This window comes from Montipora foliosa, chromosome 11 (genome assembly GCF_036669935.1).
Source record: "Montipora foliosa isolate CH-2021 chromosome 11, ASM3666993v2, whole genome shotgun sequence".
Classification (NCBI taxonomy): Eukaryota; Metazoa; Cnidaria; class Anthozoa; order Scleractinia; family Acroporidae; genus Montipora; species Montipora foliosa.
This window is the reverse complement of record NC_090879.1, coordinates 31,634,463-31,649,462: the sequence shown is the minus strand read 5'-3', so window position 1 is coordinate 31,649,462 and position 15,000 is coordinate 31,634,463. Positions and strand designations below refer to the sequence as shown.

Sequence of the window (15,000 nt, the reverse complement as noted above, 5' to 3'; positions counted from 1 at the left end):
AAGCTAAAAATATGCGTGAAGAATTCACTCAATGGTTTAACAATGAAGGTGTGAAGTGTCATGGCAAAGGCATATGTGTGGGCTATAAACCTTTTACACAGGTACACAGGAAGGACATGCCAATCCCAGGGAGTCCCATATCAAGTATTTTACTGCAAAAACATTTAGATCACTTGTTCATGTTTGCCACCACCCCCACCCCCTACAAGAAACCTAAAGACAAACCCCAGAGTATCTGAACCCCTCTAGTTAGGAGGACATGGGCACTACTAAGTATAGCCCCATCATATTGCGTTTACATTTATAACATAACAGAAATAACATGCGTAATTCTTCAAATGTGTAGCTATTCAAATCTCACCATAGGGAAGGTATTAAAACAGGCTGCATCAGCTGCATTGCAGTTTGAGGGGACCAAAACCAGATGAAACAATTCAGTGTTTATTTTTAAATATAACTTCACAATAACCACAATAAAAATACATTTGTAGAAACAAGTTGTTAGTATTTCTTTGTACAAGCAGGTTTTTATAACCTGAGCAGGGTAAAAGAAATCCTCGAAAAGGTCAAAAGACCAATTTAATATTCACAACAATAAATTTAACTGATTGACATTGAAATGGAGGGTTTGATGGTAATTGAATCTACCATTTTGTATACAAGTCCATATTTGCCATAAAATGCTATAAAATTCCACCCTCAGCTCCAACATTTGGCAAACTTTGTTGTTTCAGCAGCCACTCTATGAAAAAATGTTCGTGACTGATTGACATAGTCATGTGAAACCTATTGTCAGGGAAGGCAGTCCATATGTTCAAACGTATCCAAATTACAACAAGAGGATTCCCAAAAATTCGTACATGATTATATTAATAAATCAATTTGAAAAACACTGGGTTTGTGAAAAACCCATATTTAAACACAACTACCTTTGCCTTTGAGCATGACATATTGAGACAAGACCATACCTTCGTGTTTCTCGGTATTAGTAATACTCAATGGGTGCAAAGGAATGCATCTGCATGCTTTCATGAGAGGAGCTGGGATGTTCTGTTGATAACTATTATTTGCTTCACTTGAACTATAGGAAGAAATACTTGGAGCAGGGCTGTATCTACCATGTGTGCTAAAAATCGAGTTGCAGCACCACTGGCAACCTCCACTTCATCACTCTCTTCTATCTGAAATAATATATCCCCTATGCACTTCTTTGCCCTGCGAAGTTTTTTTGGATTTAATTTTGAGAAGGTTAAACTGACATAATTTGCAAATGCTGCAGCTTCACTATTTTCGATTGAAATATTTTGTCCCTGATGCTTTCAGGTTGTCTCATTGCCACCACAGCTTCAGAAAACAATTGTAGTTTTCTATCCTCACGGCTGTCTCTTTGCTGCTGTTTAGAAGCCTTCTTAACTTTGGGTTTTGAAGGCTCACTTATGGAATTAACAGTGACATGTGTATCATCACAGATCACAGTGACATATTTGAGTTTTTCATAAAATTCCCATGTTCGCGTGTAATTTCGGATGTTCCAGCGCCAGATGGTTTCACAGATGCCTTGGAATGCTCTTGTCTAAATCTTTTCAGCAGTTCTTTCCACTTTTTCTTCATGTCTTCAACATCATACTTGTCCTCAAGTTCTTTCCCCAGTAGATCATACAGCAAATCTTTATTGCTATTCTCGTGATACTCGGTATTGTTGTGATTCCACAAAGCACTCATTTTCTCTATGGAATTTCTACGCTATGAGAATTTCTTGGGTCTGACACTCTAATGTTCACCGTAGTATGTTTGAAGTAACTAAGGACTGACTTAACTTAGTGAAAGTGATCCATTTTTCCCTGTTAGGAGATACATATTTGAAATAATTATTGATCATTCCCAAGTTGGGAGAGGAGCACTTACAGTAGTCAGTAGCCAGCTTACAGGGAGCGTGTTTTACCTTTTCAGTACTATTTTAATAGCTAGGGTCAGTAAGGTAGTGAGTGTGTAGGTTTACCTCATGTTTTGCTAAGAAAGCAATAATGTGATCACGACGATGGTCCCCTTGGAGACGCGGTTATGTTTCAATCTGGGGGTTTTGACTGAAAAAGGAAATTCGGTGTTACAAAATATGAGATGATATATATATATATATACTCACCTATATCTTGGTTGCTCCACTGCATTTCACTTCCCGTTTTCTCTGAATTCACCATTTCTTTCTCTCAAAAATGATAAGTCCGACCAATATGTCCACTTGATATTCTCTTGCTCAGCAGTGCGACTTCTTCATATACCACAGGCTCCCCAAGCTGAACTAATAAGTGGGGTATGCGACAGTTTGTGTATATAGAGGAATTGTTTATGGGGGAAAATCACCCGCTCGTAAAAAAATTGTGTAAATAAACTATCTCATTTGAAATAAAGTTTTCATACATCAAATGTGTGACGAACTTGTCTCTTTTGCCGAGTTTCGAGGCCATTCGGACGCCGTTTAGTGAAGTTAAAAACTGCCAAAGAAGCTCTAAGCCTCAATATTCACCATGACAAATTAAAGCCGTCCAGTAAAACTGGACCATTACGTTTAAAAAGTTTTTACACTAAGAGCAACTCAAACCTAAAGCCCACCAGTTACTGAAATAATAGGAAGGCGGTAACTCCAGCCATTCGCCGGCCAGACCTCACTCCACAAATCGTGTTCTCATCAACAGGAAAAGTACCGAATCCGCAATATAAAAACAACAGTTCCATTAAAGCCCAATAAATTTCACTCCAAATACGTGTGTTTCGGCGGACCGAAAGGAACTCGTGGACGAACGAAAAAACTTTGCCTTAAAATTCACCTCTTCGGCTTTCCTCAGAGGCTTGTGACCGGGCCAGTCAACAACGGAAAACTCGCAAGATGGTTTCACCCTCAACGATGATTGGTCCATTTGAATTTGACCGCGCGCTGGCAACACGACCGTTGTTGATTGCACGGCAACAAGTAAACAACGGTCGTGTTGCCAGCGCGCGGTCAAATTCAAATGGACCAATCAGAGTGCATATACCTTAGAGAAAACAGCTTTTATACCATGCCAACGTTTTTTGATGTCATTCAGGCTTCGAGGAGGACTTGATTTTTCAAAAAACTTTGCGACAAGAGGAGATAGCACTTTGTTGGTTTTAATTTTGTTGCCGTTATCTTTATGATTTTTTGTCCCAGAGTTGTCGATATTTTTTTTGGTAAAAGTCGATCAGCATTCTGGTGGAAGTGACGCTCCAAGCATCGTCTTCCTCGTGATCCGCCATCTTGAAAACAGAGTTCGTAAGGAATTGTGGGAGATTGTCATACCGATCTGTGATTGGTTTATTTTAATTTGGTCGCAGGGACTTGTTCCCACGAACAGTTCACACGAAGCGTTTTGAGGAACAAGTCGCTGGGGACTTGTCCCAAAAATTCAAACCAGTTTGAATTCGTGGGACTAGTCGCGGGGACCAACTTTAGTCCCTGCGACTAGATTTTGAGGCAAAAATGGCTAGTTCACACGATGGGACTTGCCCCCGCGACTTGTTGCAGGGACTAGTCGCAGGGACTAGTCCGTTCGTGTGTGCCGACCTTTAAGATGATCTGGATGAAGTTTATTTCATTCTCATAGTATAGATACTAGCGAAATAAGAACGTTTTAAGAACTGACATCTCGAAACCTATGACGAGACCTTAAGAAAGGATGATTGGCTGCAGCAGCGAAAACGTCTCTTAAAAATATAACATTTTACTATTTTTAGGATTTCGATAATTATTCTGTCGTGTTCAAGGTGTACAACATGGGCGAAGTAACCTATCAACTAGTGAAAACCAGGCTTTAGGGAGCCTTACGCAAGAACGACTATGACGCCAAACGAGGAACGCCTCTCTTTTAATAACTTCGTTAAAACCTAAGTCGTTTGGAATGGAAAGAGTGTATTAACACTGCAGGAATAAAATTGGCATGAATTGTGTCGTTGTTTGGGGAGAAAATTAAAAATGTTTAGTCATGTTCTCTCGTCCTCTGCACAACCTGAAATTTGGTCAATTCACGTCCTTAGGGACCTTGAGATCTACGACGGCGACGTCGACGAAAACGTCACCTCAAAATAGAACTTTGTTCTGATAAAAGTCTTTCGCGATTATTCCATCTCGTTCACGTCGTACAATGTGGGCGAAGTATCCTAAAAATAAATTGGTACAAGCGGTTTCACAGTGAAAATAGGGAATGAAAGATTCTCTGTTACATGCTCACGTTGTCGTCAAAACCTCAAATTTGGTGATTTCAAGTCGTCGTCATGCAGAGAACCGCAAAAATATGTGCTAAAACGGGCTGCACGTGCAGCAATTACGTGCAGCACGATTATTTATGCTCTTTTAACCAATGATATCACTGTTTTGTGACGTTTTCGTCGACGTCGTCGTCGTAGATCTTAAGCTCCCTGTTATCAGGACGAGGACGGCAAAGAAATGCACCAAAGTGAAAAACGCACGTGCAGGGCGTGCAAAGCTTTTGTTTTGTTCATTCTCGTTGCCGTCGTCGTCGTGCTTGCGTAAGCGCCCTGTTGTTGTCAAAATGTTGCTGTTTCGCGAAGTACGACTATTTTTCTTAACTTGTTATAAGAATCAAAGTATAGCATTTCACAGTCTGTTTTTTCGGGCAAGATTTTCCTGCGCATGTTTCAGATTCCTTTAGGTCTTCAATTATTATTCAAATATTTTCGTGCTTGTGACATTCCAAGTAACTAGGCCTCGATTGGAGATATCAGTTTTTCACCTGGCGAATTAAAGTTTTTAGACAGGACTTATCCAGGCCTGGCAACTTTCATTTTTTCTTGTAAAAAAATCGATTATTAAAACATTAATAAGCTTTTCCTTGCCTTATGTTTCCAGCTAACGGTCATTCGCCGAATCATTAATCTACTGTAGCCCAGTTACTCTGTCGGGAATTAACCAAGCAAAATTTCTGTTTTTCAACTTTGGTGTTATTTCTTTCAGATCTAACATTGCCAAGGTCTTACGTTTCGTTATCCTTTTAGCCTTGGGTGGGTTGGGAGGATTCTTATTCGGTTGGTTATACACACGAGGAGACGAAAGCGCAGACGAAAGCGCAGACAAAAGTGCAGGGGGGGCATACCACAAGCATGCAGTTGCTACCGACACGATGATGTGTTCAGAGATTGGAAACGATACCCTTAATGCCGGTGGCTCGGCCGTGGATGCAGCGATCGCTGCCATGTTTTGCCTTGGAGTCGTAAACATGCACTCTTCCGGAATCGGTGGCGGTGGAGTAATGCTGGTGTACAACCGTTCCGCAAGAGAAGCAAGCGTGATTGACTTTAGAGAGACCGCGCCGGCAACTGTGCCTAACTTTACACCCGACGCTACTGGAGTGGAGGAATCTAAATTTGGTTTGTACAAATCCTTTAAAAGCACAACTTTCAGAACTACAATCGTTTCAACAAATTCTTGGACACCTTCGCTTCAATTAATGTTTAAAGGTGTACCATACATTTTATAATTCTCCTCATGGCTAGCGGCCTTCCATGTGCCTCCCCTGCACCACCCCTCGCAATGTTGAAACCAACTCCGGCTTTCCAGAACGTTTCCGGGTTTCAGGTCAACATTGAAAGGGGAAGGGGTGGGATGCGTTGCCTTTTAAACCGCTCATGCATTATTTACCTCATTGTCCCAAGAATTTTGTCCAGGACTATAGTTGTCAATGCTGTTTTAAAGTGAATACCTAAGGTAATTTCGAGATTTCTTTAGTTTTGCACGACTCAATTTGAAGGTCGGCTGAGAGATCTTGTGCTGTATGGTGCTGTATTAATTACATTTCCCGCGCGTAGAGCGGGCTATGTATATTCCCTTTACGTTCTAATTGGCTTGTTTGATCGTCGTGGTCGTCGTAGATTGTCGGTCGGTTATGGGTTGTCGATCATTGTCATTGGTTGTGATTGGCCAATTCAATTACACTGGGTTTGCTCAATATCCTTGGCTTGCACCTGACGTCATTGACGTTCATCTTGGCATACTGAACAATAGCGAAAAATGTCCTTTGAGAATTTGGCTCTGTTATTAGGGACTTTAACAAGGAAAACGTCACTCCAAAATATAACTTAGCGCTGTCGGAAGTATTTCGCGATTATTTCGTTTTGTTCACCTTCCAAAACACGGGCGAACTATGCTACAACTGTAACGGTTTTAAAGCAAATAAAAGGTTCATTGCTATATACTCACGTTGTCGTTTTGTGAAATACGGCAAAAAATGCACGGAAATTCGTGCTGCACGTGCAGCACGAGTATTTTTCCTTTTTTAACCAATCATATTCTTGCTTTGTGGCGTTGTCGTTGCTGTAGCCGTCGTCCTCGCTTAAACTAGGGAGCTTACGAAACGACGACGCCGACGGCAACGACGACGCTACAAAACAATAGGTTTAGTGAGCAAAAACAATGGCTCTGCACGCTCTGCACGTGCGTTTTACATAAAATGGTACATTTCTTTGCCGTCATCTCCTAAATGACGACGTGAAATGACCAAATTCAAGGTTCTGTGGAGGACGTTAGCACATGACGATGAATTTTCAGTTCTCTCTCTACGCTTCCAACCCACTCATACCAGTTTAGTTCCTGAACAGTTACTACACATTTTTAACGCGAAATGACATGAAATAGTTTCGTAGTGATATAAATAACGCGAACTCGTATTTTTAAATGAAGTCCTCGTAGTTGTCGTCGTCCTCGTTTCGTAAGCTCCCTACCTACTATGCAAAACGTGAGCGACATTTTGCTTTTGTTTTGTACACCAAGGTCGTCTAATCTCGTGAGGGCAAACCAAAAATAACAACCACGAGGAATATATTCTTTCGATGGTAATTGGGGATGTTGGGAAAACCCGAGTGCTCCTTTGTAGAGTCGAACCTACGACATTCCGATTGCTAGTTCGGATGCTCTACCACTGAGCTATAGGGGACTCGTCAGCGGTGACTCAGGGATACTCGGAAAAAATCCGAGTGCTCCTTTGCGTGAGTCGAGCCGACGACCTTCCGATTACTAGTTCGGATGCTCTACCACTGAGCTAGAGGAGACTCGTCAGTAGTGACTCGGGGATACTCGCTAAAAGTCCGAGTGCTCCTTTTCAGGAGTCGAGCCGAAGACCTTCCGATTACTAGTTCGGATGCTCTACCAATGAGCTATAGGAGACTCTTCAGTGGTGACTAAGGGATACTCGGGAAAAATCCGAGTGCTTCTTTGCAGGAGTCAAATCTATCCCCTCTTTCATCTCAGTGCGATAACTAAGTCCCAAACGAAACTGAAAAAAAGACAAATCGCAAACAATCTGAAAAGTTTTTTCAATTTAAATTTAGTTTGACTTGTGGACACTTTCATAAACAACTATGAAATGTTGTCAAGGTACAACGTAAAATTTATAAATATTTAAGAAAATTAACGCCGGTACATTTTGGGGCAGGGTTTAAGATGTGATATGACTCCTAACCAATTTTTGTACCTTTGTTGTTGTTGATGACGTTTAGCTTATTCCTTGTTGCTTATTTGTTGCCTGTTCGCCTTACGGAAATATACATATTTACTCTCTTTTCGGTGGAATCTCTTACTTATGGAAGCAGAGGTTTTTTAGATTTGTTGATACAATCTCGCGCCTAATTTGTGAATATTTTTCTTCTCTTTTTCCTAGGCGGTCTTGCTATTGCTGTTCCTGGTGAAGTGCGTGGTATGTACAAGGCTTCTCAAAAGTACGGCAGGTTGCCATGGAGAAAGTTAGTCGAACCTTCAATTAGATTGGCCCGTGATGGATTCGAAATAAGCGCCGCGGTTGCTGATGCATTGAAGACTACTCCCGGAATTTTGGAGTATATTAGAAAAGATCCTGGATTGAGGTACGAGAACCTAATGTGATCTTAATGGAAAAGTAACTTCACCCATAAAAGAAGATCATTTACTCGATCCGTCGTCTTAGAATGTGAGGTCATTTTTCGCGCAGATCAAAACGTTTGTGAGTTTGAGCATTGCAAATGCGTGCGTGATAGCGCCCCAGTGAAACAGAATCAACGAGACAGCAGAGCAGAATAACAACAACTGTTGAGAATCCCAACTGGCCGAAGGCAAACCAGTTGGCTCTTTACAAGTGCAGCCATTAAGTTGAACCAGGGACTACCAGGATCAAAACAACGAGTGATCAGAATGGATCTTGAACCCTGGTTCTCTGGATCTCAAGAAAAACGTCCTAACCACTGGGCCACACTGTTTCTATGGTCATCGGTTTGTCACCTCATGATCCTGATTGGTGGGCCAACTAGACGTCATTGGCCGTCGAAACAATAGGTTTACATAGGGCGGGTCTTGACGCAGGGATCTCCGGATCTCAAGGCAAGCGCCCTAACCACTGGGCCATACTGCCTTTGTCCTAGTGGCTGGGTATATTCGAATATTGAATGAAATGTTTGTAAACAGTGAGTGTCGCTTTTGACACAAAAAATATTTTTAGGGCTTCAGTGTTTGGTCTTGAGATCATCATTTTTTTCTGCCGTTGACAACAATAAAAGTCAGGGTGGTCTGACCAAAAGGAGAGTCTCCCGGAGGCTCTTGGTTTTGGAGCTCTTGGTTTTGAGGCAGTCGAACCGAACTAAAGATTTTCCTTAGCCTTTGCAAACAAAGCAATTATTAGCTGATGAAAGTGTGTGCGGGCTATCGTTTGATATCAGCATTAATGAAGGAGAGAATCATAAAAGCCACTCAGCTGAATATGTCATATAAAGCTGTTCAAATCCCGAAAAAAGCTGGATTTTGTCAGGCTTTCTGAAAACTACTTAAAATGCCTATCACCTCAACACACTTTTCCACCTTATTTATTATCCGAAATCGTCCCAAATATATTGCGTTGTTTTAAGAACTTTATTTATTGAAAATTCCCTTTTTCAGTATTCACTTTGAAAGACGGGAAATCTGGTCATAGTTTGATGTATGACCGAGCGAAGAACTATCACAATGCAAAGCAGTTTGTGAGGTCAACCCTGTATTAACCCATTCCTTTTCCTTGATCGTAGATCAAATTACAGGCATGTTTGTTACCTATAGGAGGCTCTAAAACAGTCACTTTGAAGGCCAGAGTGACTTTAGCAAACCCGGCAAAGAATAAGTGCATGTTGAAAGTTAAAAAGATCATATTGCGAGTAGATAAGCAACTTAAAGCTGGTGTCCATCACCTCAAAAAATCTTGAGCGGAAAGGATTTTTTGAGGTGATGAACACCAGCTTTAAGTTGCTTATCTACTTGCAGTATGATCTTTTTAACTTTCATTTTAAGCTGTTCAAATGTTATTTTTTTTGTGGCGGCGTACTTTATTTGAAAATTGCCTCTCGTTTTCAATTTATTTTCCAGAGAACTACTCCTAGATAAAGATGGCAACCCTTATAGACAGGGCCAAATAATAAGAAACGAACAATATGCAAAGACATTGGAAATCCTTCAAGACGATCCGGAATCGTTTTACATTGGATCATTGGCCAAAAACATCGCACGCGACATGAGCCACATTAACAGCAAAGTTTCTCTGAAGGATTTAAGGCAATATAAAGCCGTTACAAGAAAGCCTCTGAAAGGAGAATTTTTGAATATGACAATGTTCCTTACTCCTCCCCCGTCAAGTGGCGCCGTATTGGCTCTGATCTTGAACATATTGAAAGGTTAGTGTTTAAAGATTGCTTCTAACAATTATGGAAAACTTAAAGCTTCCTACATTTTGCATGTAATTAAACGCTTATATCTCAAAAACGAACTCGGTGACCCCACATTTCTTGTTCCTGGAAAGTGATTAAAAGGCTAAGATTAAACTCTTTGCAAAGTAAAAAAAATCTCGGGAGCTGATTCACAGCCACCTTAAACTTTTCCAAAGGTGAAAAATTTAAACATTTAATTTGCGTCTTTGTAATCGTTTCAAGATCATTCCAAGTTACCTGAAAAGTAATTTTTACCACAATTGCTTGTAATCTCGCAATCTGATTGTCTAATTTTCCGTTGTCGATATGAGTCTAGATAGCGTTGCTCGTGTCATATTGGGAAATAAATCAATCCGAGATTGCGAGAAACTTACAGACAACGTTTGCTCTTTCTTTGTTGTCGATAAGAGAACAGACAACGCTGAACCACATTCGATTTGTTCAGTGTACCAGTTATCTCGGATTTAAATTTTTACGAACAGAGCAAAAGTTTAGAAAAAAAAAAAAGACAAAACGTATGGTCGGTGCTCGATGTACATAAATTAGAAGGTCACCAACGTAATATTCCCATACACCGTATTCAAGTATTTCATATAGCCCTGATCAACAGTGTTAATTCAAAGCATGCACCCATTACGAATAGCACTGATTAAACCGGTTGGCTTTCAATTTTGGTGATGGGTATCAATTTAAATATTATGAAAACTCACATGTGTTTATCGGCTTGCTTCGATGGTATAGTGGGTATCGTCAACGATGCAAATGTCGCTTATGGTCCAGGTAAAATCTTCTCGATCTTCATATTCTTTAAAACTCTTGGAACTTAATAGCGTGCTTTTTCAAATTAAATTGACGAGAAAATTAAGAATAGAATTAACGTCATGTAACTGAAGTAAAAGAAGAAATAGAGCGGTTTTCAAATGAGTGTCGTAAAACCAAAACCAAAGTTATTACTTTGCGAGATTCGGTATTCCCACGAGGGTTAACTGATAGCCAATCATGTCCCCATTTTCGCAAATGACGCGAATCATTGCTTAGGAATTCGCTCTGCTTTCAACGTTGGCAAAAATGGGGACATATGATTGACTATCAGTTAACCCTCGTGGGAATACCGGATCTCGCGGGAGATCTAAAAATATCTTAAGAGGGATTACGAAGGGAATAAGGCCAATATGAGGGATTACCTCTCTTTCCTTCATACTCTCTTAAGCGTAATGATTGAGGCACTGCAGTTTACGGAGAGTGCTAATGTGCATTTTCCCAAAAAGAACGAAAGAAAGAAAAAAAAAAAAATAATCAATTGTCTTTGTTTTTCTCGCGTCTACTTTTTCCGCAGAGAATCCGCTTCTCGCCAACTTTGCGCTCCCCCGTCTCCTACACTTCCGACCCCTCTCTCCTGCAATAAAGCCAAGCCACTCTTCAAATAACTAAGCCTCATACTTAAACTTTCAGGTTACAAAATGAAGCCAGCTGATCTCGATGGCGTAAATGCCTCAGTTCTGACATATCATCGAATAATTGAAGCTTTTAAGTTCGGTTACGCATGGCGAAGTCAGCTTGGGGATCCAGCATTCAACGAGAAAATTAATAAGGTTCGTGAAATATATTTTTTCTTCTAAATGACGCCTTTGCTACCGTCATAATTTACTCTTTGCCTCGTAAACGATCGAAAATGTTTACAAAAGGCATCGTGTTTCAAACGAACTGGTTCGTAAAGAACAACCTCTTACAAACTGGGGCCAGTTGCTTAAAGCAGGGTTAGAGCTAACCTTTTGTTAAGAGGTATCAAAATCTATAGGTTCCCATGGTATTTAACGTTGGTTAGTGGTAACCATGCTTCGGGCAACCCGGGCCTGGGGCCCGTTTCTCGAAAGTCCCGAAAACTTTTCAGGTCCGAAAAGCCATTTGTGAAACTGCCAACCCCTTGTTTTGGACAGCCGATCTTTTAACATGTTTTCAAGGTAACAAAAAGAAAAATGACTGTGAGGTTTGACGACTTAAATCCTCTCCGTTCTTGAGATACAAAAGAAATTGTTTCACCCGAAAATGGCCCGTAAAGTTTCGGGACTTTCGAGAAACGGGCCCCAGAACGCTAGGGCCTACTGAGGAATATTAGGGACTTTAAGGACGGTGCCTACTAATTCAAAGGTATTTTTGCGCGGTTTACTGACTATGCGGGAAAAGCAGATCTTAAGAAGTGTTATTGAAATCCGAAGAGAAAATTGGGGGTAACCACGCATTTTTCGAAGATAATTAATCAACAATATTTATCAAAAGCTTTAAAATACAAAGCAATGTATGGCGTTCTTTTCCAAATTCAAGCTTGATTATCTCTGAAAAGTGCGTGGTTACCCCCAATTTTCTTTTTGGATACCATAAGCACTTGCTAAGTTCTGCTTTCTCCGCATAGTTTTGAACCGCGCAAAAATATCCCTGTGTTATTAATTATAAGCACCGCCGATGGGAAATCCGAGTATCTGGAGATGCGCAGAACGTCTGTGCAGTAACAATAGTAGGCACCGTCCTTAAGCAAGGACGACGGCGACGGCTACGAGAACGCAAAAAAAACGATAGGCTTAAGCCGACGCTTAAGCCTGGTTTACACTGTGACATAATCATAAGCATAAACATAAGCATAAGCATAAGCTGTGTAAACCGGGAGTGACGTATGCATAAACACAACCATAAGAAAAAGGAATCGTTTCCATTTTCTCATGCTTATGCTTATGTCACGTCTATAACTGTAAACCGGGTGCAACATAAACATAAGCGTAAACCGAGGTGTCGATCAGTTGTTTTTAATGCCAACGGATATTCAAGTTATTAGTGCCTAAGATGGTGTGCGAATGCACTTTTTTTTTTACGAGAAACTTGCTGGGGCGGTTCTTAATCATCCCTACCTTTGAGACAAATCGCCAGAAATAAAATTCTCGGTCCGCTGGTTGCAGTTCGCGAGTCTCCTTGTTCTTTCCTCTTTCGGAAAATATCCCTAAGAAAATACCCAACAGGACCTCTTCAGTCTGTTTTCTCGTTCTCTCCCTTGTCGCCGTTCTCTTCTTCTATGAAGCAGAAGGTGTAATAGCAGGAAGAGAATTTCTTCTTCGTTTGTCATTTTGGAAACGTTGTTCATCCCATTCTACAGCGATTCTTTCTGGAGCTATGTGCACCTACGCATGTCACTTCTCTTATGCTTATGCAACATATGTGAACTTCGTTATGTTTATGCTTATGTTTATGTCGCAGTGTAAACCAGGCTTTAATTAGCAAAAACAATAACTCTGCACGCACTGCACTTGCGTATTGCATTTTGATACACTTCTTTGCCGTTCTCGTCTTGACAACGACGTGAAATGATCAAATTTGAGGTCCTGTGGAGGACGAAAGCACGTGACGCAGATTTTTAATTTTCTCTCTCAATATCCACACCGTTCTCAGTAATTTTATTCTTGGAACGTGGACTCACACTTTCCATTGCCGAGCGACTTGGAGTAATCACAAAATTATGACAATAACGGGAAATAATATGTAGATTTTTAGCCAAGCCTAAAAGCGGAGCTCCCTGATTATTTATTCTTACTACCTGACTGTAGGGTTAGTGAAAATAAAAGGTTTCGTTTTGTCCGCGTTGTGATGTTTCCGGTTGCTGCTTTGATAATTAAATCATTTTCTTTGCTTTCTTCTATAGAAAAACTAGTGAATTCCAACGGTAAATTTTACGCTAAAAATTAAACTGATTTCCCATGAATCACGAAGCGATGAGTATGATATCGGTTTTTCGAGTGAAATTTACTGTGGAATTCATCAGTTTGGCAATCATGATTGTTTCTTGAACCGCATGAGTTTCAAAAGGAAACAAGCACACCCTCGGTCAACTGTCAATAGCCAGCGAATAGGAAACACGCTAAAATTCGAAGCCATAAAAAAAAAAAAACTTTTTAGTTCAAGGTCAAAGAAGAGTTTTATTGAAGTACTTTATTCCACTTTATCTCTGAAAACGAGATCATTCACATTTTGATGCGTTTAAACACGCCAGTTTGGCTTGGAACAAGAATTTGCAAAATAGGGCAATGCAACCAAGAAAGGACAAACTTCAAACAAGATCCGCTCTAACACTTAAATAACGTTTAGGTGCTTTAAACCATAGTTAATCTAGGGACTGGTTATGAAACCCTGGGAATCTCAAAAGCAGGAACAATACAGTCGCAAGAGGCCTTTTGCAGCTAAGCCATCACGTGACCTACTTTTCATAAAATTATGGGCTATAGCTTAACAAATGCCAGAAATGGAAAAAGCATGTCGAGAATATCAAAATGGCCAAATTTGAGGCCCCCATCATTAATAGGTGAGATCTTATGACAGAGATGTTATGAATAAGAATAAGAAAATTTGTATGGAAAATGTTGCTGGAGAGCAAGACCTTGCTCTCCAGCAACATTTCCCATACAAAACTTCTAAATTTTCCGAAAATTCAAACTGTCGTCTAAACTTAGTCTTTCATTCCAGGGGACTCAAACTTGGCCATTTTGGTATTTTCGATGCGGTCTTCCCATTTCTGGCATTCTTTAAGTTATAGCCCATAATATAAAAATTCTCTGGGAAAGACTTGGTCACGTGACCCCAGCTGCAAAAGGCCTATTAGATGTTGAACCGACCGTGAACCTGCACAATCTTTTGTCAGTTTGGTTCGCAAGTTGATTTCGAATAAATCAGTCGAAACTTTTGATTGGTTATCCTGCCAAAAAAAGCGTGTTTTTGTCGGGTTTTGTGCAGGGTCAAGGCCAAAAGAACGAACAAAAACATGAAGCAAAGAAACTTGTCGAGTTTCATAACCAGCCTACATCTATTAACTATGTTTAAACAAACGTCTGAAAACAAAAGCTAGTGAGATTTTTCCCTAATTTTATGAGAACTCATTGCGATCACGTGTTTATAACATAAGGGCAAAATTCTCTTGTCAATGTCAAGCCAGTTGGGCAAAGAGATTAAAAAAGCAAACAAACAAATAACATTTTCTTTGTGTCCAAAAGAGTACAGATAATTAATATTGTTATTCAATTCCAGTTGAAAATAAAATTTCGATTTTCATTCCTGAACAAAGGAAGAACCGATTTAACCACCTTTTAAAAATACTCATCCACTTCAAAGAATGCATCCGTAAAAATAACAAACGGTTTAGTGCCCAAGGAAAGAATTTGTGTAGTAACTTCTTTCACTAAGTATGAGCTATCACTGGTATTCTGTTTTGTAGTTGTCGCTATCTTTCGCTCTCCTTTC

The 15,000-nt window shown here is 40.2% G+C and overlaps 1 protein-coding gene and 1 pseudogene across 1 annotated transcript in view; both read left to right on the top strand.

The window, feature by feature from the left end:
- LOC137975384 (uncharacterized) overlaps nt 1-239 on the top strand; it is a 1,397-nt pseudogene extending 1,158 nt beyond the window's left edge.
- The window catches only part of LOC137974679 (glutathione hydrolase 1 proenzyme-like), a 137,158-nt gene that overhangs the window by 113,224 nt on the left and 8,934 nt on the right, over nt 1-15,000 (top strand). Inside the window, exons 2-5 of the mRNA XM_068821616.1 lie at nt 4,988-5,400; nt 7,686-7,887; nt 9,389-9,693; nt 11,179-11,318. Coding sequence (XP_068677717.1) covers nt 4,988-5,400; nt 7,686-7,887; nt 9,389-9,693; nt 11,179-11,318 — 1,060 coding nt within the window. The remainder of the gene's footprint in view (nt 1-4,987; nt 5,401-7,685; nt 7,888-9,388; nt 9,694-11,178; nt 11,319-15,000) is intronic.